At 44.0% G+C, this 23,724-nt stretch overlaps 1 protein-coding gene and 1 long non-coding RNA gene across 2 annotated transcripts in view; one reads left to right on the top strand and one right to left on the bottom strand.

The window, feature by feature from the left end:
* Nucleotides 1–704: 704 nt before the first annotated feature.
* Nucleotides 705–23,724, top strand: part of TMEM242 (transmembrane protein 242) — a 29,287-nt gene continuing 6,267 nt past the window's right edge. Inside the window, exons 1-3 of the mRNA XM_074862771.1 lie at nucleotides 705–1,108; nucleotides 2,841–2,941; nucleotides 13,745–13,882. Of these exons, the coding sequence (XP_074718872.1) occupies nucleotides 973–1,108; nucleotides 2,841–2,941; nucleotides 13,745–13,882 (375 nt within the window). The 5' untranslated portion in view covers nucleotides 705–972. The remainder of the gene's footprint in view (nucleotides 1,109–2,840; nucleotides 2,942–13,744; nucleotides 13,883–23,724) is intronic.
* On the bottom strand, nucleotides 13,400–21,792 carry LOC141940933 (uncharacterized). The gene is made up of 2 exons (XR_012628164.1): nucleotides 21,618–21,792; nucleotides 13,400–13,607 (listed from the first exon to the last, which is right to left on the bottom strand). It is a non-coding gene; the product is annotated as an uncharacterized LOC141940933 (long non-coding RNA).

Consider the following 23,724-nt stretch of genomic DNA (forward strand, 5'->3'; position numbering starts at 1 on the left):
CTGACACAGTACATGGACTATTAGGAAACAGCTTTGGATTGGTTTTCAGAAGTACCATGAACAGGAAGTTTCCCAAAATACTGAATTTTTGCCTAGCAACCCAAGCCCCTATAATTAGACCCTTAGATACAGACTATAAATGATGATGAAAAGATACAAAGAAGCTGGGGGAGAAACACTTGTTTTGGATTTATTTACATTCTTTGCTTGCTGTTTAAGTACTGACTGTTATAAATAAAAATATACTTTACCTGCCCATACTGAGTCCTGAGAAGTTAGTATAGCGTTTGATAAAGGAACACATTCTAGAGTGATAGGTAACTGTACAGCAATTTATATCCATCAGCAACTGCAACTGAGAACTAGCGGCACAGACATGAAAGAAAACAGAAACGTGGTTCTCGTAGTGTTACTTTCTGATTCCATTCAGACAGAATTTAAATGAAGAACTACTTGCACAACTTGGGAGAATGAGAATTTTGAACAAGATGTTCTTTAGAGCAACACCATTCATCAAGATATGGCTTAGTAAAATTCAAGGAAAGTAAGAATTTCTCCCAGTTTCGTTTAGTGAAGTCCATGACGGTATCTGTCCCACAGGCTTAAACAAAAAACCCCTTATGAGCCTGCCAGAAAAGACTCGATTTAAAAGCCGCTTTGACAACTTTTGCCAATTTTCCCTCTGCGCGATTGGGGCTCCCAGGGCCACTGAACGCGCCCCCGAAGAGAGGAGGGTCCCGAGGGGGCGGCTGCCAGCGGCACACCGAGACACCAGCGCCGCGGGGAAAACCTCCGGTGCTCGAGGACGTGCCTCACCAGGGCCCACGTTACCGCCCGGGCTCACAGGTGAGCCCCGCCACCGGAGGAGGAGCAGGAGGAGGAGGAAGGGCGGCTGCGTGTCCCGGCCCAGCTCCGTTTTCTTCCGGGTTGCGGCCCACAGCCACCGCCTCCTCCTCCTCCTCCCCCCGCGCCATGGGGGCGGCCGCCGGCGGGGACGCCCAGGAGGGGGCAGCGGCGGCGGCTCCGCGGGACCCCGGGCGGGGGCTGCCGCTGCCCCGGCGGGGCGGGAGCTCTGCGGCGTCCCAGGACAAGCTCTTCTTAATCAAAGGTGCAGAAAGCCCCCGTCTCCCTCCCCTCCCCGCACGGGTCGGGGACGAGCCGCCCGGCTGCGGGAGCCCCGTGGCCGCCCCTGGCCGCGCCGCTTGCCCCGGCCAGCCATGCCGCAGGGACGGCGGCGGCCGGCGCGCGGGAGGAAGGCGCTTCCGTGCCCCCCCTTGCTGTGCCCGAGGTCTTGCCCCACTCTCCCGTCCCCGGGGAGGAGCCGAGGCGTTTGGAGACGGCCTTAGCCACGGCTTCTGAAGTCCCCTTCAGCGGTCGCGGCGCCCGTCGCCCCTCAGCCCCTTGACTCCGACGCGGGGGCTACGAGGCCGGCGAGAGGAGCCGCCGCCCTCCCTCGCCCCGCAGCGGGGCGGCGGGCGGGGCTCCGCTCCCAGCCCTGCCGGGACGCCCTGAGGCGGCAGGAAAGAGGCGGCTGGTGCGGGCTATGGGGAGCTTGGCGGAGCCAGCAGGACCCCGGCCGCGGGAGCCGAGGCCCGTGGGGAGCCGGCCCTCGCCGCGCGGCCATGGCGGCGCTGCCTGCCCCGTGGGCCGCCCCTGCGGCTGCGCGGGCTCGGTGCGCCCCCTGGCGGCGCGGAGGCCGGAGCTGCTCCGGCTCACCCGCCCCGGCTGCCCCGTCAGTTAATTCAAGACCAAGTTAAGAAGTTAATGAATTCCAGACCGATTATTTCTGAAATCGGGGAAATGTTGGTTAGTAGACCTTAGGATGTAAAATGCGGCGGGCATGCAAAGTCCGGCCAGCGTGAGTGTGAGGTCTTCCTGATCCCAGGCGGAAGAGGTACTTCATAAATGGCATTGACATGAGTACAGCAAATTTCTCCATCACACTAATAGGATAATTAATTTTTAAAAAGTGTGACCTAACATAAACACGTTTTGCTTCTCACTGCCTATTCAGGCCAGTTTTGTAGCTACCTAACCTGGTATTAGGAAAGGGAAAACAGGCTGCGTATCAATAGTTGTAAAAGAAGAACTTGTAACCCCCTGAAATGTTTTAATTTTAGTATGAATCAGATGGTTTTGTGCAGTACACTCAGTCTTTGTAACAAGCCTTTTTCTTAAAAGTGGGTATGTATGGCTACGTGTGCCTTTGATGCAAGAACTAGAAGGGATCAAGGGACCCCAAGTGACTTCGGAAACACTCTGAAAGAGCTGCGAAGTGAGGAATGCTTTCTATCTTGGGAGAGCTTCCTGCTAGTGTCATTTTCTTTTTTTAGATAGAGCATTAGAACATAAAACAAAGAAAGCTGAAGAACAAGAGTTGCTTATGGAGTGGTCTTCAGAGGTACTGGTGGATTTTTAGGTGGACATTTGAAATAATAAGTGATGCAACAAAAATAATTGCATCTTCCTTTTGGGGAAGGGTGAGACGTAGCCATACAACAAGACAATTTTAGTAGCCTGGCTCTGGAGTGAGAGAAATTTTGAAATACTGTGAAAAGGCATTCTGGGATTCAAATGATTTTGTGTGTGTATGTGTGACTTGAAAATATGTACACTTGCCATTCATTTTCAAAATGCTCTATTTCAAACTATGCTTTTTTGCCATATTGAGTTAATGTAAATAATGTAGACAATTGTGCCTTTCCTTTCAGCATGTGCTGACAGATCTTAATTTTTCAGGTTTTATTTTCAAAATAGGTTTAGTTCTGTGGTTTGCAGGTTTTTTTCCTCCCCTTAATAAACAAAATCTTAATTTTTATTTCTTAAACTTTTCTTGGCAGGTGGAATTTTTCTAGGTACCGTTGCTACAGCAGGAATGATAGCAGGTTTTGGCACCACACTTGCCATGACAAAAAAGAAGAACCCAGACTGGTTCAGTAAGGTTTGTTCCTTTTAAACTATTTTCCAACTGTGGCACACAGGAAATAAGAATGCATCAAATGCTTTATAGAAATCTGTATGTGGAGTTTGGCTGTACAAAGGTGATGGTAAAAGCACTAGACTTAGTTCAAGTCAGTAGAGGGGTAGGATTAATTTAAAAATCAATTCAGAGCTAACACTGCCAAATACTTTAGTACTTGAGATTAGTTGAAGTACATAAAGCTTACACTGTTTGCTGGAATCATACTACTGCTGTAGAAAGGGATATAATTGACGGTCCATTTTGATTCTGTGATGTGAACACACTTATAGTCACGAGCCTGTATCACCGCAGTGATCCAGTTCACCATGCGGTCCCACAGTGCTGCGGTGAATTGGGAAGGGAGGTACCTGCAGTAAGGATGGGAATGAAGAGGTAGAAAGCCTGTAAGCTGTGGAATATGCAAGTGGAATCATTCAGTCAGAATTTAAGCTCTCCACTCCCTTCCCACTGTGTAAGGGGACTGATGAGAGTGAGTAGTGGCTTGGTGCTATGAGATCTGGTGGCCAAAAGTAATCTGATCTTGTGCAATTACTAACAGGATCCACCTGAGCATTCTGAAGAAAAAAAAATGCAAAGCAAAACTAGCAATTATACCATGTTGGTACATTAATCTGAAATACAGCATATTTAATTGAAGAATGCTTTTTTCCTCACTAATGCTTTGTTACTGCCAAAAACGTCAAAAATAGGCCCTTAAAATTGATCAGGCTTGTCTCCACTGAGCCCTTAAAATACAAGATGTATTACAGATGTTTTTAGGGAGCTGAGAACTGATCAGTTGTGTTTATTTTTAAAATGTTAATTCAATAACATTGCATATCAAGAGAAAAAAATTCTTCCATTGCACTTTCTATCACTTTTTATCTATTTTTTTTAACTTTTTTTTAAACTTCCTTTTTCCTGAGCATTGCATTTTTTCCAGCTTGTGCATAATCTTGGCTGTCTTGAGCTGTTGTGTTATCAGTGTGAAATTTATCAAGAGTGACATTACATTGACATCCGAGAATATATATATGCTGGAAATGGTACCAAGTGATACATACCATTTCAATTTTTGCTGAAAAACCATATCTGCTACTATCTGTGCAAATGAATTACAACATTTTGCTAGCAAAAATCTGTGATTCCTGGGCCCCTCAACTTAAATACTGCAAAGTGTAGAAAGATGCTTTTTTGTTAAAGTACTTGTAGGTGAGTAATTTCAAAAGGCAAGGCTAGACTTTGAGAATGTTACCTGTCTATAGAGGCTCTCTGAGGTCACCAACATGGTAAACAGTTTTGCAGTAGCATTCTTACATTTATAGTTAGTTACTGCAGGTCATTTTTAATAACACATCAGGTATAATAACAGAAGTGTAACTATGAATAAGTACAGGCGATTGCATCCTTCTTAGATGTTCAATGCCTAAATATTATTTTTATCCATGTTAAGGTGAGGCCATAGTTTGACAGGTACTTTAAGCAAACATCAGCCAGCATTGCTGTTGAAAGAAGTAATTCAACCAGCCCTTAGTTTCTGGCAATTCATTCCTGCACCTGTGAAGGCACCAACACTTGTGTTACAGGGTTGGTGAGATGATACTGGTTAATTCTACTTTTTTTTATTTCCTGCATTAGTTTTAGTCCAAATCAGCCTCTGATCCCCTTCACTGCATGACTACAGTGACTGTGCTGTCACAAGCTTGGGGGAAAGTCCGAAGGAATGAGAATTAATGCTTAGTGTTGGGAAGAAATGCAAGACCTATTCTTTCAGCACCTTTGCTGGCTTGTGCCAGTTTTTGTGTCTGTGAAATGGTGGCTTGCAAGTCAGGTAGAAACAGGAAGCAAACATAATGCAGCCTGGGACAGATTTAAATAGCTTTATGGGAGGAAAAAAAATAGCGATTTAGAGGGGAAGCTGTAGCATCACATCATGGCTTCATGACTGCATGCAGACTTCCAGGAAGTATGAGACCCTACTCTTCTAGAGTAGCGTCAGTGTTACCGGCGAGAGATAAAGGTGAAATTGCACCTACTGTACCTCCTCTGTAGTAATGAAGTAAAGTAAATGTAAGCATTTGTAGGACTGGTGCCCAAATTGACTCGAAACTGAGATTGCACAATCCTATTTAGTGACGAACCACTGCAGAGACCTTCAGTTAAGAAATGATTGGGGGGGTGGGGGTGGTAAAATTAAATGCTCAGATGCAGCAGCCTCCTTGTGGTAAGTGTCCCATTTTTACCAGCATTTATCCAGGTGTTTAATTTTACAATGGGTTAGGTCATGCAAAACAGTGAACACGCCGAATACAATCAACCAAACCAGTTGAACACACCATTTATTTTAGGCACTGCTTCCTTTCAGACACACTGTTATCCACAAGGGGATAATTACAGAATTGAGGCCTGTGTCTGACAAAAACAATGTCATTTTTCCTTCTCCCACTTCCTGCTTATATCCTCTAGAAGAAATGAATTAAATATGAAGCATATAGTTTAGTAACCAAATCAGCTAATTCTGCCCTATATGTTCCTCCTCTGGTTTTTAGAAAGACTCAAGTATTATTTAGTAGCTTATTTTTTAAATTACATAGTTGCTTTTTAAAAAAAATACAGGAGCAGTTATGAAGAAAAAACAATCTGTGCATAGAATAATGGGCTCATGAATAAAACTCAGTTCTCTTAAAAATGTTCTTTTGTTGGTGACATCTTTTTCTCCATGCTACTGTTGTCTTTTAAAATTTTTTAGTGTTTCACTAATTGGCTTTCGCGATGCTCTGAACAGCATATCTGATAATCATATAACAAATGGTGTTGTTTACAGAAATCCTTATCTGTGTACTTAATACACCAAGGAATCAGCCTGTGACTGAATGCTGTTTGACTGCTGTCAGTAAAACCAGATCAATTGTTTCTATTCACCACTTTTTTTCTGGGGCAATCAAGCATTTAAATAGCATTCGTGTGGATTTATTTTGCCAGCAATTTTCACAGATAATGATTCCTATTTAAAGATTCTGTCTGGAGGATATTTTTGTCCATTTATTTCCCATCTTTCAAATGGGAGAAATTTTTATGCATGTCGTTGTATACGGTTAGACTATGGAAGCAGGAAAAATGTCAGAAATAATCATCAGCATTTTAAATCTACGCAAAGCAGTCTCTACTGAAGGAGTTATGAAAGTTCATTAGCTGTTGTAAGGAAATAATAGGAAGTGGTATAATAGTGTGACTCAAGATCTCTGTGCCTGTGTGCATGTATGTGTATGCTTACAGAGCATTGTTTTGTTAGCTTCCACTTTGGGATGTCCAAATCTGAATAAGTAAGGATCAAGATACATTTTGCTTGTGCCCTTTGCAAGTGTGTATTTGTCCTTGGGTAACTGGCCTACAGCTAAATCCTAAGGAAAAGTGTTAATGCTGAGGACCATCTGAGGATCATTTTAACATTTCAGTAGATACAAAGCCAAGAGGAAAAAACTACTGGTGCTATTTCACTGACCAAATGCCATAGTGATACACACTACATATGTTTATTTATATCAAAGAAGAAAGAACCATTTTAAAAAAAAAAAAAAAGTAAATTCTTTTTAAAGCAAGAATACAAAATATTTTTTCCCCACTTTTTGTGATGAAAAGTGCAGCTCTTCGGCATGTTTTGGAGGAAAATTTTTTGGATCCTTCTGCAAGTTAATTTCACTTTTCAGTATTTTAGACTGTAAATGAAAACTGTATTGAATACGTTTGTATGTTGCACTCTCATTTATGTTTACCTCTGAGCAATAATTGTTTTTTTTTCCCCTGAGATACCCAGTAAGTAAGTAGGACTGTTCAGTTTTGTAAGGACCATGGATGCCAGTCTTTAACAGTTATGTCCTGGTTTAGCCAGGATAGGGTTAAGTTTCCCCAGCAGTGGGCAGGGGGAGCTCTAGCCGGGTTATTCATATATCATGCAGACGTCACATCCGGGTGCCGAAGCGAGACGGGTCGGTTAACACGTGTGTTACGCCATCGCGCTTCTCACTGCTGTATTGGTAGATATTTTGCTCTGTTCATTGTTATTACTGTTATTGTTATTGTTGTTGTTTGTTGTGTTGCTGTTGCACTGTTGTATTAAACCTTTCCTTATTTCAGTCTTGGGGCTTTGTATTTCACTCCCTTTGTGGGGGAGGGGCAGCGGCCGCGTGGTCTCAGACCCCAGCAGGGACTAAACCACCACAACTTTGGTGCCGAACGTGGGGCAAGAGAGGGCTGAAATAAGGACAAGAGGAGAAGGTGTGTTAGAGCAATCTGTTAGGTGTAATTTTTTCTGTTTTTATTTGTATTGTTTGATAAGAAACGTTTGCAATGCTGACCAATTTGCTTGCGAGGTGGGGCTGGATTAATCCTTATATCCACTGTGCATTCCCAGTGCTGATGTTTGTTCTCGGTGGAAAATGTATCAAGGGTCTTGGTTTGCTGTATTGGCTGCAAACCGCTTATAATATGGTTGTATCACTACTTGTGGGGGTGAACTGGTACCTGTTTGCTGCCTGGGCTTTTGTTAAGGGTCTCACCCCCTCTATGGGTGAGCCAGGGGAAGAGATTCTCTCGGCTTTTGAAAGTTTCAGCTATCCCTGGAGCCTCCTGGCCACTGTGTTTGCGGTACGATCCTTTCTAAATGTCTGCCAGATCTTGTTTTGGGCCATGTGGTACTTCTCCAACAATAGCACCACCCGGAAACCTGCCCTGAGGGCAGATAGTTGTAAATGGCAAGGTGTGTGGGAAAAACTGGGCAAGTGCCTGAGTCAGTGGTCACCCCCAGTGCTTTGGGATTTCACTCCTGAACAAATGGAGAGTCCTGATAAACTGGTGGAATATTTGGAAAAGGTGTGCTGCCAATCTGACAAACCCCGGGAGACACAAGTCGTTGCGATGTGCTGGGGGCTTGCCCATGCCTACTGTGTCATTTTTAACGCTGTTCACTGCCCTCAAGGGGGAGAAGGGGCTGCAGGATCTGGAAGTGAACCTGCTGGTACAGCAGCTGGGCCAGGGGGACAGGCAGTGCCAGTACCAGTCGCCTCCACCAGCGCAGCAACTGAGCCAGAGGCACAAGCAGTGCCAATATCAGTCACCCCAATACGGAAAACCAAATATACCAAAAAATCCCCTTGCAGTGCACAGGGTGATAATGAACCAGGCCCATCACGAGAGCAGAGGAAGAGCCGGAGGTAATCATCCGATCTCTATCCCTGACTGAATTGCGAGATATGTGGAAGGATTTTTGCCGCATTCCAGGCGAGCAAATTTGCACCTGGCTGCTCCGATGCTGGGATAGTGGAGCTGCTGGTTTGGAATTGGAGGGGAGAGAGGCCAAGCAGCTGGGACCTTTAGCCAAGCAGGCTGGTATTGACAAGGCAATAGGGAAACGGGCTCAAACCCTCAGCCTTTGGAGGCGACTCCTGCTCGGTGTGAGGGAGAGGTACCCCTACAAGGATGATGCTCTATGTTGGTTAGGCAAGTGGACCGACATGGAGAAAGGCATTCAAAACCTCAGGGAAATGGCTGTGTTTGACATGGTCTATGGTGATCTGAATGATGAGCAGTCACCAATGGATCCAGATCAGGCCCCTTGCACACAGTTGATGTGGTGGAAGTTCCTGCAAAGTGGACCAGAGGCACATTCCAAAGCATTAGCAGTAGCGTCCTGGTGGCGAGACACCCAGACTCAGACAGTGGATGAAGTGATTATCCAGCTCTGGCAATATGAGGGAAGTCTTCCTTCCTCCCAACATGCTTTGGTTTCAGCTGTAGAGGAACTGTCTCAGAGGCTCCAGAAAGTGGAGGAGGACATGTCCTACGTTCCACCTGGACGGGCCAATGTCTCAGCTATTAGAAGGAGGCGTTTCCCCACCCAAGAGAAGGGCAGTGGAAGACACACACCACGGGGCACCCTGTGGTTCTTCCTCCGCAACCATGGGGAAAACATGAGAAGGTGGCATGGACAGCCCACTTCCGCCCTAGCTGCACGAGTACAGCAACTGAAAGGAAAGACCACCATGAAAGGGGAGTCTTCCAAGAGAGATGCAGCTCCAGTGTCCAGTCAGAAATCCCCCAGACAGAATAGAATGGCCAACAGTATGCTTGACCCTCTTGAGGGGACCAGGAAGTCATTCTTGCAGGAGTCACTCTTAGATCAAGTGAGTGATGGTGAGCAGGATTAGAGGGGCCCTGCCTCCAGCCAGGTGGAGGAAAGGGATAATCGGATTTACTGGAAGGTGCGGATCCAATGGCCTGGCACATCAGAACCACAAGAATATAAGGCCTTGGTAGACACTGGCGCACAGTGCACCCTGATGCCATCAAGGCACAGTGGGGTTGAATCCATCTGCATCTCCGGAGTGACAGGGGGGTCCCAACAGCTGACCCTATTAGAAGCTGAAGTAAGCTTAACTGGGAAGGACTGGCATAAGCACCCCATTGTGACTGGCCCAGATGCCCCGTGCATCCTAGGTATAGACTACCTCAGGAGAGGGTACTTTAAAGACCCAAAAGGGTACCGGTGGGCCTTTGGTATAGCTGCCTTGGAGGAGGTTGAGCAATTGTCCACCTTACCCGGCCTCTTAGAGGATCCCTTGGTGGTGGGCTTGCTTAAGGTTGAAGAGCAGCGAGTGCCAATTGCTACCAAGACGGTGCACCGGCGGCAGTACTGCACTAACCGAGATTCCCTGGTCCCCATCCATCAGCTGATCCGTCGACTAGAAAGCCAGAAGGTGATCAGCAAGACTCATTCACCTTTCAACAGCCCTATATGGCCAGTGAGAAAACCTAATGGCGAATGGAGACTAACTGTGGACTACCGTGGCCTGAATGAAGTTACGCCAGCGATGAGTGCTGCAGTGCTGGACATGCTAGAGCTCCAGTATGAGCTGGAGTCGAAGGCAGCCAAGTGGTGCGCCACGATTGACATCGCTAACGCGTTTTTCTCCATTCCAATAGCACCAGAGTGCAGGCCACAGTTTGCGTTCACTTGGAGGGGTATCCAGTACACCTGGAATCGATTGCCCCAGGGGTGGAAACACAGCTCCACCATTTGCCATAGACTGGTCCATACTGCACTGGAGAAAGGTGGGGCTCCAGAACACCTGCAGTTCATTGATGATATCATTGTATGGGGGGACACAGCTGAGGAAGTCTTTGAGAAAGGAAAGAAGATAATTGAAATCCTCCTAAAGGCTGGTTTTGCCATCAAACAACAGAAAGTTAAGGGGCCTGGAAGGGAGATTCAGTTCCTAGGAATAAAATGGCAAGATGGGCATCGCCACATCCCAATGGAGGTGATAAACAAGATAACAGCCATGGCCCCATCAACCACTAAAAAGGAGACTCAGTCCTTCCTGGGCGCTGTGGGGTTCTGGAGGATGCACATCCCAAACTACAGCCTGATTGTGAGCCCTCTCTACCATGTAACCCGCAAGAAGAACGATTTTAAATGGGGCCCAGAGCAACAACAAGCCTGTGAACAAATTAAGCAGGAGATTACCCAGGCAGTGGCCCTCGGGCCAGTCCGGACAGGGCAGGAGGTTAAGAACGTGCTCTACACCACAGCCGGGGAGAATGGCCCTTCCTGGAGCCTTTGGCAGAGAGCAGATGGGGAATCCCGAGGCCGACCTCTAGGCTTTTGGAGCCGGGGATACAAAGGCTCTGAAGCTAACTATACCCTGACTGAGAAGGAGATACTGGCAGCATATGAAGGAATTCGAGCTGCCTCAGAAGTGGTCGGCACTGAGACACAGCTCCTCCTGGCACCTCGACTGCCGGTGCTGGGATGGATGTTCAAAGGAAAGGCTCCCTCCACACATCATGCAACAGATGCCACGTGGAGTAAATGGGTTGTGTTGATAACACAACGGGCTCGAATAGGGAACCTCGACCCCCCCAGGATTAGTGGAAATGATCATAAACTGGCCAGAGAGCAAAGATGCTGGGATGTCACCAGAACAAGAGGTGAAACGTGCTGAGGAGGCCCCACCATATAACGAGCTGCCAGAAGAGGAGAAGCGATATGCCCTGTTCACTGATGGGTCTTGCCGCATTGTGGGAAAACATCGACGATGGAAGGCTGCGGTGTGGCATCCCACACAAGAAACCACTGGAGCTGTTGAGGGACAAGGTGAGTCAAGCCAGTTTGCAGAGGTGAAAGCCATCCAGTTGGCTTTGGAGATTGCTGAGCGAGAAAAGTGGCTGAGGCTCTATCTCTACACTGACTCGTGGGTGGTGGCAAGTGCCCTGTGGATGTGGTTGCAGCAATGGAAACAGAACAACTGGCAACGCAAGGGCAAACCCATCTGGGCCGCTGAAGTATGGCAGGACATTGCAGCCCGGGTGGAGAACCTCATTGTGAAGGTGCGCCATGTGGACACCCATATACCCAAGAGTCGGGCCACTGATGAACATCAACACAACCAGCAGGCGGACCAGGCTGCTAAGATTGAAGTGGCTCAGGTGGACTTGGACTGGCAGCGTAAAGGTGAACTGTTCATAGCCTGGTGGGCCCATGAGACCTCGGGCCACCAAGGCAGAGATGCAACATACAGGTGGGCTCGAGATCGAGGGGTGGACCTCACCACTGACACCATCGCAGAGATCATCCACGGATGTGAGACGTGTGCTGCAATCAAACAAGCCAAACGGGTGAAGCCCCAGCAGAATGAAGATCGATGGATGAAATATAAATATGGAGAGGCCTGGCAGATCGACTACATCACACTGCCACAGACCCGCCGAGGCAAGCGCCACGTGCTCACAATGGTGGAAGCAACCACTGGATGGCTCGAAACTTATCCAGTGTCCCACGCCACCGCCCGAAATACCATCCTGGGCCTTGAAGACCGAGTCCCGTGGCGACACGGCACCCCAGAGAGGATTGAGTCGGACAATGGGACTCATTTCCAAAATAACCTCATAGATGCCTGGGCAGAAGAACACGGCATCGAGTGGGTCTACCACATCCACTACCACGGACCAGCCTCTGGGAAGATCGAGCGCTACAATGGACTGTTAAAAACTACATTGAAAGCAATGGGGGGTGGAACCTTCAAACACTGGGACACACATCTGACAAAGGCCACTTGGTTAGTGAACACAAGAGGATCTGCCAATCAAGCTGGCCCGGCTCAGTCAAAACTTCCACACAAGGGGACTTGATTGTGCGTGAAAACAAACCGTGAATTTTACTGTGCTTTTGTTAATTTTTCTTTGTTAATGCTAATTGCTAAATGGCAACTGGATGTGACGCACATGGTATAGAATAAAAGGGTGGATTATGTCCTGGCTTAGCCAGGATAGGGTTAAGTTTCCCCAGCAGTGGGCAGGGGGAGCTCTAGCCGGGTTATTCATATATCATGCGGACGTCACATCCGGGTGCCGAAGCGAGACGGGTCGGTTAACACGTGTGTTATGCCATCACGCTTCTCACTGCTGTATTGGTAGATATTTTGCTCTGTTCATTGTTATTACTGTTATTGTTGTTGTTTGTTGTGTTGCTGTTGCACTGTTGTATTAAACCTTTCCTTATCTCAGCCCCGGGGCTTTGTATTTCACTCCCTTTGTGGGGGAGGGGCAGCGGCCGCGTGGTCTCAGACCCCGGCAGGGACTAAACCACCACAAGTTACCATCTATGTTTCCATGTGAAGAATTGAACAGTGATCCTTTGGGGGGGAAAAAAACAAACCCTCTTGCTGACACTTACCGCTGTGAGCAAGAAGATTATGTCTGTCCTACTGCTGTTGCAGGCTACACAGATTGAAGCTGTCCTATACTAAATACGTACAGTAAGGTGGGTGTTGTGACGTGAGAATGGCTGGCTAATGGTGAATATGTGGTGAGAATTGATTGATGTCAGCTGGCGTGTGGCTGATGCCCTTGTAGCTGCAATGTGCATTTTTGTGCTGCAACAGAGAAGGTTTCGTCATGGTTGGGACCCCACTGTGACTGAGGCTCTGTTCATCTTGGCCTGAGGTGGCTTTTTCAAGTGACAGTGTTTTGTGTTTTCAGGACATGTCCCATGGCAGATTCTTACGCCGCAGTATCTTAACAAGTGGTTAAAACCGCCTACTCTTTGTTTCTGACAAAAATGGGAAGTATGAAGACAGCAGAGCAATTTCTATGTTGCCACTTGGTGAACTCTATAGGGGGATAGGTTCAGCATTGTTGTTTGCTCTTTACAAAATTTTCCTAAGTAGTTTCCAGAGCTCCTTCAGAGTTGCAGCCCCTTGAAATTAGTCTCTCAGTCACTATTATACCCTCTTTGTGTCAAGCTGAAAGCTACTCAGGTTCCGCCAGTTTCCTCATCTGCTGTTTCAGGAGTGCAGATCAAGACCTGTAGGCCAACAGTTGTCCCTCACCCATACCCCCCAAGAAAAAGTACCAGAAATCAATGATGTGATGTCACTGGCATAAGGTCTTGTGACTGGTTTTGATTCAGTTTTGTATTTTGACTGGTGGGATAACTGAGGGTCAGATTCTTGTGCCCACAAAACAGTTGTCTTCAGCATTTCTGGGTAACAGAAGTCATCCCCAGGTGGTACTGGCAACCGTGAAAGCTGCTCCTGGTGGGAAGGCAGCTCATCCACCTCCTTGCTTGGTTCTTCTGGTCTGCTGGCAGCTGTAACAGTTTTTGTGGCCACATTAGTACAACTGGCAAGTCAGGAAAAAATCTGTATCACAAAGTTAACTTTTTTAGTGCATGTTTCTTTCCAATTATTGTTCACTTTTTCTTGACCACTTTATATTTGGTTTTAGGGGATTACTGCCACGGCTGCATTACCAGAGAGTGGTTCGTCACTGGCCTTACGAGCCCTAGGATGGGGCTCGCTCTGCGCGTGGTGTGGAGTTGGATTGCTCAGTTTTGCCATCTGGAAGGCTCTGGGTGTGCACAGTGTGAGTACCAAGTATGATCCCCTCAAATACTATATATTCACCACATGTAGAGTGACTAACCAGAGCGTGTGCACACAGAGAAGGTGATCTTACATTTGCAAAAAAAGGGATGTTGTGGGAGAGACAATCTTGGGGGAGGAACAGTTTTGTCCTGCTTATGTTTATTTGCACAGATGTTTCAGATTCTTCACAAAAGAGCCAGTGTTCTAATTTAGAGACTAAAATAGTAGCTGCAAACTTTCTATATCCTTTGCTTATTGAAGTGAAGGCTACCCCCTGAATCCTATCTTTAGAGCAATCTGTTTATTTGTCCAAGTTCCATTTTTTGCATCAGGACACTGGGGACATAAGAAAAACTGAGAAGAAACCAGCTTGCTTTCTAGTGCGTTTCTGGAAGGGGCAAGGGGGCAGAAGATTGAGTTTCATGTGCAATAGAATGATGGTCCATGACATGCCACGTCAAGGCAAAGAAACTTGGGAAGCATCTGTATGTCCCAAGAGGCTAAGGCTATCTTTAGTAAATTGCTGACGTCCAGAGTTTCACAGTATTGAGCATGAACACTAAAGTTCTTGTAAGCATTTTTGTTTGCCTCTAGTAATGAGCCATGACTTAAGCGTCCCCTGCAGCTCTAAGTTTGGCAAAACTGTCTGCACCCTCTTTAGGACTAGGAATGAATAGACTGCCTTTACTTTCCATGGCAAATTATTTATATATTCAGCAAAGCGTCTTCCAAAACTAAAAGGAAGATACTACTTCATCCCAGTACTATTCTTATTAATATTTTTATTCAAGTTCTCACTTCTTGTCTACTCTGCTGATGGGACCCAAATCATGACCTACAGGATACAACATACAGCACTACACAATCCCTTATTCCTTAGTTTCCAATGTTGATTCTCAGTAAGAGCCAGTAAAGGAAGGTGGAACACCAAAAAAAGTACAGGAGGACATAGGAGGCAGCTACAACACATTTTGTTTAAACTCAAGTCCTCCTTGTGAGGCTGTAGTGGAATGGCAGAGTAGGGGGAGGAAGAGTGGGGAGTACCGATTTATACTCTGCATGCTGAGCTACAACAGTCCACTCAGCTTACTGTCAGTTATATCATCAGCCAAAAGGATTCATTTCACACTATGCTGCTGATTCTTATTTTCATTCCATCACAGTACTTCTGGTCCTGCTGAAGGACAGCAGGATCTGACCCTAGTCTGCAATTTACGTTAACTGTTTCTCAGTAAGCTTAATTTTTACTTCCTTGAGAAGTACTGGCCTAGACCCACAGTTGCCTGGTTTTCCTGTGAGGCTGCTTTCCTTGAGACTGTCTGACAGAGAACATCAGCATAAGCTTGAGATGGCCAAGCCCCAGGACATGTCAGAGTCTGATGGGGGCTTCCGGCTACCTGACAGCAGGGGCTCTTGTGTCAGAAGCATGCAGCACACTGCAGGGCATTTCAGAGACTGGTTGAGCATTCCTAGTCAGAAAGCTGCACCTTATTATATTCTGTGTTGTGTTAGTGTTGAAAGGAGGTGGGGCAAGCTGTATTTTAAGAGGCTCTTGCAAATGCCTGTTGGTGTTGGTTTCTGTTGTGGAGTGCTTATGTTTCACCGTAGTGCATGGTGAGAACTGCAGGCGCTCGAGAAAGCAGATTTCTGTCAAGAGACTGTGTCTGCACATGATTTTGAGCAGCTCGCACGCTGGTCTCCACTGACATATTTACTGTATTCACTACAGACTTTTAAATTCCCAGTGCAGAAAGGAAACACATACAATAGTGCTACTCATTATTGCAGAATCAAAAGTTAGCAATTTATCCATTTCCTGTCACACATTTCTTTTTCCTGTTTTACTATAGATCTGTTAAAATCAAGTATATATTTGTTTAAAATTGCTGGAGGTATGAAAGCAGAAGTATGTTAGAAATGAAATATTCTGACCAAAGAGGTTCATTAACATTAAAAATATATTTCTAGAATAAGTGATCTTTGATTTTTTTTTTTAATTGTTTTTGACACTTTTTGCATACTGCTTTAACATAACAGGAGCAAACACTGACTGTTGAAAGACAGTATTTTGGTGCTTAAATATCATCTTCCTGAACAGCTGAGATTAAATAAGGGTTATAAACTGGCTGGTATATTATTAGTTCTGGACTCTTAAACATATGTTCATTTTAAGAAGGGCCTGCTTATTTATTTTCCTATTTCAGGGAATCATTGTGGTACTTTTGAAAATTCTCAATTGCTATCATGTAAGAAGCGATAATTAACAGTCAGTTAAAATACTTATTTTTAAGAACACATATTAGATGCTTATATTGTGTGTAATAATTATTAGATAGCCACAAAAATAAAGTTTTATTTGTGGGAGACTATTTACTGAAGTTATCACTGAGTGAAATGAAGTTTCTTTCCGTGTGAGCTGTTCAGACCACAGAAGACACTGTAGATTTTACATTAAGTGCAACACTTTCAAACGAACATTTTAATTTCAGTTAAACATTTTAAAAAGAGACAGATTTAACTGAATAAAAATGTCTTGAGTCTTCAGTGTGGTTGAGTGCTGTGAGTTCATTTGCTCTGTAGTACACGTGGGTTCCAAATACCCGTAGAAGTTCAAGTTACAATTTCAAACCTAGCATCAGGTATCAAGATTTGAAAGCTATGAACTTAAGGCAGACTTTAGCCTCTGACAGTGCTATATTGTATGTGACCTGAGGGGAGACTTGACTCACTTTGATGCCAGGAATCTGTGTGAACTTAATAACTAAAGCCTTGGCAGCTGGACAAAGAGAAGAGGAGGTTCTGCCCAGCCTCTTCACCTTACTGCCTTTAACAGTAATCAGTTGCCTTTGGGACCTGCTAATTAGTAATCTGGCCCTCCTGGACAGCAGCTTCATTTGTTTAAGAGCTACTGGTAATACTGGTAACATTACCGACAGCTACTGTAGCCTCTCAATATTAAATTGTTTCTCTTGATACGAAGTTGTTAAGGATAATAAAATTCTGATTGTAAGCTCTGCAGATGCTTCATTTAGCAAACAAGAAAGCTGCTTCTGTCACATGCAGGAGTACACTTGACTCCAGTGCTTTCTCAAATCATTGCCAACTCTGTCCCTGTGACTATCTTCATGGGATCTTAGTGAATAAAGGACTGACCTTCACTTGCAGAGTTTGGAGAGGAGTTCCAAGTTAAGTAAGACTGAGTTGCTGAGTGTTGTTTAATGGTTCATGTCATCTCCAGGAGTAAATATACAAGAAGACACAGTGGAAAATCAGACATGACAGGTTAGCAGGAATCGCACCAAAAGGAGTAAGAGAGCTAGGAGATATTGAAGCGTAGCTGGTTTGGCCGGGAAAGCTATTGAGCAGTTCCACTCCTGACTGGCCAGCCAGTGGGGGTGGCTGAAGTTGGTGCACACCACAGCTTGGACAGCAGGAGGAGAGCAAAGCTCATCGGTGACTCCAGAGAAGTGCAGCAGCGAAAGGTGTGCCCAGCGCTCTTTGCACGTTGAACCCAGCTCACATTAGCCATGGAGCCATGGACGATTCAGCTGGCGGGACTGAATTGCCCTACCCCTTCTGGCAGCGCACGGGCCGTAAACCTGCTGTGACCCTACTTGCGTTAGCAGGAAGAGCTGGTGAGCATCTCCCGCACACCAGAAAGGGCAGAACTAAAGCAGCAAGGTGCTGGTACGACTCCCGGGGGGGAAAGTCTGTGTTCCTGCCCTCCGGTGCCAAGCGCTGAGCGGGTGTTGTGCCCCCGGGCGGGGCCGGGGCGCGCGCCTCTGCTGCGCCGCAGTGACACCTGCTGGCGGCGGCGGGAACAGCAGCTCGGGCGCAGCGCCGGCGGGAAAAAGCCCGGGTTGTTTTCCGGATTTAATACTTTTAGAACGACCCGGATTTTAAAACAAGCAGCACAGTAGTGGCCAATGGTGCTGCCGTTACTTAGAGCCCAGAAGAGTGGTTTCACTTGGTATTGTGGCCAAAATGCTGATTTTTGATGTTCAGGATGCATTTCCTATCAGCAGAAATTATCAACGGGACAGTGAGTGATTGATAAAAATATGTATTACTCTAAGCTTTGTGAGTGTTTAAATTATCTTGTCATCACTTACAAAGTCAGAGATGAAACAACCAGAGCACACTGGCACAATATTTCCTTGATGAGTTGTAATTGCTGTAATTAATCTGGGTCCGTCATTCTGAAGCAGCTTCCTGATTGTGCAGCAGTTTGTGTCATGGAAGGAAACTGAAACCACAGTTCAGAATGCCTCGTCCTTACACCTTCTTAGACAGCCTGTGCTTGCCATAGAAGCAAGTCATTGCTCAGATCTGCTCCAGACTCTGAGGTGATGCACCAGCTCTGGTAGTTCTGGATTTTTGTTTAATCTTTGTGGTTTATTGGTTCTTAAAACAGGGCTGTGACAAGGCCTACTTCCAGCTCTTAAACGGCTTTATTGTTAAAGGTGGTTCCCTGTAGCTTTACAGTCTGCTGCTTTTTATGCCAGTGTGAAAACTCAGGGGTGATAGTAAGTAACTGATCTTTATATCTTGGTAAGGGATATAAAAGATTTTACACTGTCTCAGGTTGGGTTGTTAATATCCCCTGACTGCAGTTACCACTGTTGTAATCTGAGGACAGGCTGGTAAGTAATAAACCCTACTAAATTCCAGTCAACTCTTATTCCTAAATGGAAAAGTGATGGATCAGTGAGGATTGGTTTCATAATGGTTTAAGTTCTATTTTTCAAGAATGTAAAAGAGAAATCTTCATTTTCAGAACCTAGGAGATGGTGGTTATCTAGTTTTATATTGTACCTGTTGCAAAAAATAACCAGCTGTTGGTAATAGTCTGACTTTAACTTGCCTCCTGCAATCTCTTAGTAAAATATATAAAGTCAGGTCACCTTTAATTATCTGCGAGCATAGAAGCTCCGTCTATATTAGCAAGTATCATCGACCAGCAGCACTGGGGCAGTGGAGCAACTGGGGGCTGAGGGCCTGACATCCCCGTTCCAGGGGATTTTTAAAACTGGACTGACTCTGGCCTTGCCCCATGGCTTGAATGCCTGTTTGCAGTTGGAGTATGTTACGTGCACTCCTAGAACGCTACTTCAGTTTTGTGTCACTCTAAAGAAACCCAGTTCATGCATTTTGAGACTGTTCAGCAGTATACAAACTCATGCCCAGTAAGCACGGACAACTGGGAGATTTGCTTCCAAAGAGCACTCCTGATGTGAACCTGGACCTCATCCAGACACACCAACAGCCTTCCTCTCTGAGGTGCTTTACGAAATGGAAGGACATGTGCAATGTTAAACACAAGCTTAATAATTGATATCTGGCTTAAAACAAAACGGCACCACCTTTTTTATGAAGTATATTTGCTATTTAACAACTTCCCCATCATGGCATTATTTTCCATGGCATTATCTTACAGGGTTTTGAGCTTGCTACCTCAGAACCCTGTAGTTGCCCACTTCTGGTGCAGTGGACTGTTTTCTGATGCAAAACACAGAGGTTTTGAAATAAATTTTGTAGAAAATAATGGCTTTGGCCAATTTATCATTTAAATTTTGTAAAAGTTGAATAGTAGTTGAAACACCTTATTTCAATATTCTCCATATGAAATGCTCAATGAAGTTTTAAATTTTCAATTGGAGAATAAATGGGGTTTCACTGAATAAAAATTTTTAGAAAAATTCAAAATTATCTTAAAACTGTTGTTGTTACAGTTGACCTAAACAAGTTATTTTCACAGAAGCTTCAAAAAATTAAACCTTTCTTATTTACTTATTCTACTGGTGTTATGATCCACCACACTTTTTTGTTGCTTGGAAAAATGTTAGTTTCACAGTTTTCTAGAAGTTACAGTTGAGTTGTAAACCCTTGTTTTAAATAAGCAGGTTTTTGTTTTTAATTAAACTTGCAGCTATAGAATATAGACATATATAGAATATATAGACAGGTATTAAAACATATCTATGAATGCCTGATGTTCTTGTTTCCTTTTTTTTTTTTTTAAAACTATCAGCGATTATGAACCTTCTTTTAAAAGCAGAACAATACCCTCAGCCCTTGTAGACTGAAGCATGCAACAATTAACAAACAAGATAAATTATGCTTTAAAAGCCCTTTTGCTCTTCATGCCCTCAATAAATCAGGTTTTATTTCCTCAGAAATAAAAGCATTCTTTCTCCCACAGGAAAAGGGCCAGGATGATTCATATGTAGGTTTGTGAGATTCTGATTGTTGCTTCCACATCTGTTCCATGGAAAGCTGGAAAAATAGTGAGAAGTATTGCCTAGCAATTTGTGACGAATACAGTTATAAAATATTAGTTTATCATTTTTATGGTGACTCCTAATGAAATATCCTAGTTTTCATTGATCTTATCCTTTAAAATTTAAACTGTCTAAAACAATTGCACAGCTGTGAAGAGACATCTAAAACAATTAAAAGTAATACAGAGAATATATGCTTGCCATGGTTTTGTTGGTAAGGACATTTCCTAGGTGGGCTGCTTTTCTCTAGAGAAAATCTAACCTCTAAATCACCATTTTAAGCGTAAAAATAATAATGTCCCCCTGCTTATTTTGAGAGATATTTGATATAATTTTGTGAGACTATAGTCATAGGTACAGTATAAACACAAAGGAGTATTGGCTTTAAGGATGGATTAGCTTAAAAAATAAAATGATAACACGGAGGCATAGTCTTAAAAAATTGCCAGGTTTGGCATCTGTAAATAGTACTAAGATCTATAGATCTCAACCAAGTATAGGTATATTGCAGTGGCTAAAATTTTTATGCTAGTTCATAAATGAACAAATGTTGCTATAAAAGCAATATATCTCCTAGAATAATTCTAGAGTCATTCCTAGATTTTTTGTTGTTAGTTTTATTTTATTTTGTTCTAGTTTTATTTAATCCTCACCTAAGTATTATTCATGAAGATTCTATTCCTTATCATGCTTATGTTTGATTGCATAATTAAAACATTTTTCTTTTCTATTTCATGATCATATATTTCAATTTAAATCAAATCTGCCCATTTTTTTTAACATTCTTTTATTTCCTCGATGCTTATTTAAATTCAAGCTCTTAGAAAGAAGATGGAGTACTAGTACAAGTTAGCACTTCCTCCTCCTGTTTATACGGGTTTTTTCTGTGCTGCTTATATTACCTAATTAGTTTGGTGTGGAGAAGACTTGCCTCCACACATATGTACTGCTAGTATTTTATCCAAGAAGTAAAGAAAAAAAAAAGTAACCTATGAACTTCACTGTAAACTTGATAAGGCAGAATGCTTATTCAAGGAATAAGATCATAATTTTCCTACTGGAAGGCTGCTACATCTGCTTTATGAATAGGACAGCTGTAAGTATTTCAAAAATATGGGAAAACTATAACTGTAGCTGTTTTGAGGAATTACTCTGCTGTGTCTTGGAAGAGACTCATAGCTGTCGGCTGCTGCCAACCTGTTAAGAAGCTAGAAAGAATAAAACAACATTCAGCCTTTGGTCTGAAATTGCCTCTGTGGAGCAGTTCCACGTCACCATAAATGGATGAGTGGACTGATCCACTTCTCGGCTGTGTGTAACTGTGAAGTATACATGTACAACTAAAATCCGCATAAAAGCTTATCTGATAGGTGCGAATTATTTGTGCTACATTTTGGTCCCCTGGGATCTTCCTGTGCTTCAAGTGTGGTGGTATGGCCATGCTTGTCTTACCCTTCTGTAGGGTCTTCCAAGACGCCAGCTGCTCTGCTTGCCTGGAGGTGCCCAGCTGTCTCCTGCCCGGCTCTGGGTGTCATACTGGCTCTGACAGGTTTCCTGCGTGGAATTCAGCCCTGGTCGTGGCGTCGAGGCTTATGCGTCACTGAAGAGTTTTAGTTTTGTGCTGGCTCTTTTCCTAGCCATGAATTTCACCTGTGGATGATACATATCGTGAATTCCTGGACATACAGAGGAAAAAATTATTCAGGTTGCCCTTTTCAGGAACTGTCTGCCTGCAGACAATCTATGTTTTTACTTTAATTCAGAAATCCAAATTACAGCACAGAAGAGCTCATAGAGTTGGGACACTCATCCTGAGATTTTGGGTCCATTAACCAACTTGCTTTATACATTTAGATATTTAACTATTTTAAATTTTAAATTACTTTAATTTTTCAAATTGCTTAGGGTGACTAAGGAGCAATGACTAATACACCATAATAGACTAATCACGTGGATGTCCTTTCCAAGCACCCAGATTTGAAAGTAAGATTCTGCAGAAATAAACGGTGTGTTCCTCAGTGATTTCAAAAGTATTTCACTCCATTTTTCTGCATGGCATGAAAGCCTCTTGCAACAAGATGGTATAATACAAGTTTTATACCATTACTTTTATTTTGAAACCTGGTGCAGTGTCACTGAAATCAATGAGAATAGGCTTGCAAATGAGACACTAACTTCATCTACTTTGAGATATTGTATACTAGAAAAACTGAAGTCCTTGGCATTTTATTTCAGAAAGATGAACATGGAAATGTATAAAATTTTAAAAGATCCTCCTGTATCTGTGATCCTAAGGAAGTTCCTTTTTTGTCAGATTGTGGTTTACAAAATTACTGTCTTGGTGTATATAAATTAACAGCTGTCTTTCCCACTGATCGTAATTAGCTAATCATTTCCCCTTTTTTGTGTTCAAAATAACCTAGCCTTAAACCAGAACACTTTTGTTTTCTTCAGGCTTTTCTACTGGAATGGCATTTTCTTCCTTTTATGATAGATGTATAGAAAGATACTTTCAGGCTACCAGTTAACAGTTCCACTTTTGCGACCGAAGTGACACTGGTATAGAAATTAAACCAGACAAAGTGGGGCTAGTAAAACACGTTTGTGATGTAGACCAGCTATCTTCCCATTTGTGAAATGCCCTCATTTATGAATGAGTAACATGGCTGCTGCAAACTTGGAAAAGTAACATGAAGAAAGTATTTCATGTGTTTTATCTCTTCATGTGACCCAGTCATTGGAAAAGAGACAGCCTGACCCTTGTGACTTGACAGCTCTCAGTAGTTCACCAGTAATTTGAGATAGAATATGTAGTAGCTGTGGGAGGCTACTACATATGTATAATGGTTTGGGAACTGTGACAGCTTTGTTCTTAACAGTGATGATCCTCTCCCCCTCTCCCTGTAAAGTTCACTTAGGTTATTTTCATGTTATTTTTCTTTTAAAAAGCACAGGACATGTTTTACCCAATTACATGGGATTTATAGGGATGGGTTTCTGGAAGAATATGGCTATGTGTTTGTTTAATTTTAGGCATTGTAAACGGCCCTCTGATTTCAAGGAGAGTATTTAATACTGCACACGGTTAAGCATGTGTGTAAGTCTCCATGGGATGGGGGGTTAATATGAGCTCTTGACTTCTCTAGATGGTTTAACAAAATGCTGCTGCTGCTTTTCTCTATGCAAGCCTGAAACACTGCAATCAACAAGCAGGTTGTGAGCAGTGCACTGTGGTGGTACAGTGTAAGATAGTTAAATATTAGGATGTATACTGCCAGGATTGACCCTCTGAGGGCCATTTTCATAGACCTGAAGTGTAAGATCTAAGAATATGAACCAAGGCTCTATTTTCCATGCTTCTTTTAGAGGTCAGCGTGCAAACTGGCACAGAGTGACCCGCAGTGAGTGCCCCATTTTACAATGAGAATCAGAGAATCGCCTTCAACCAGCAGGCTGTCTGCTCTGCTAAGGGCTCAGCTCTTGCAATTTTCTACAAATAACTTGCTATTTCTTTATGTGGACCTTGGTAACCATTTGCTAACAAGGGCAACAGCAATCA

This window comes from Strix uralensis, chromosome 3, assembly GCF_047716275.1.
Source record: "Strix uralensis isolate ZFMK-TIS-50842 chromosome 3, bStrUra1, whole genome shotgun sequence".
Classification (NCBI taxonomy): domain Eukaryota; kingdom Metazoa; phylum Chordata; class Aves; order Strigiformes; family Strigidae; genus Strix; species Strix uralensis.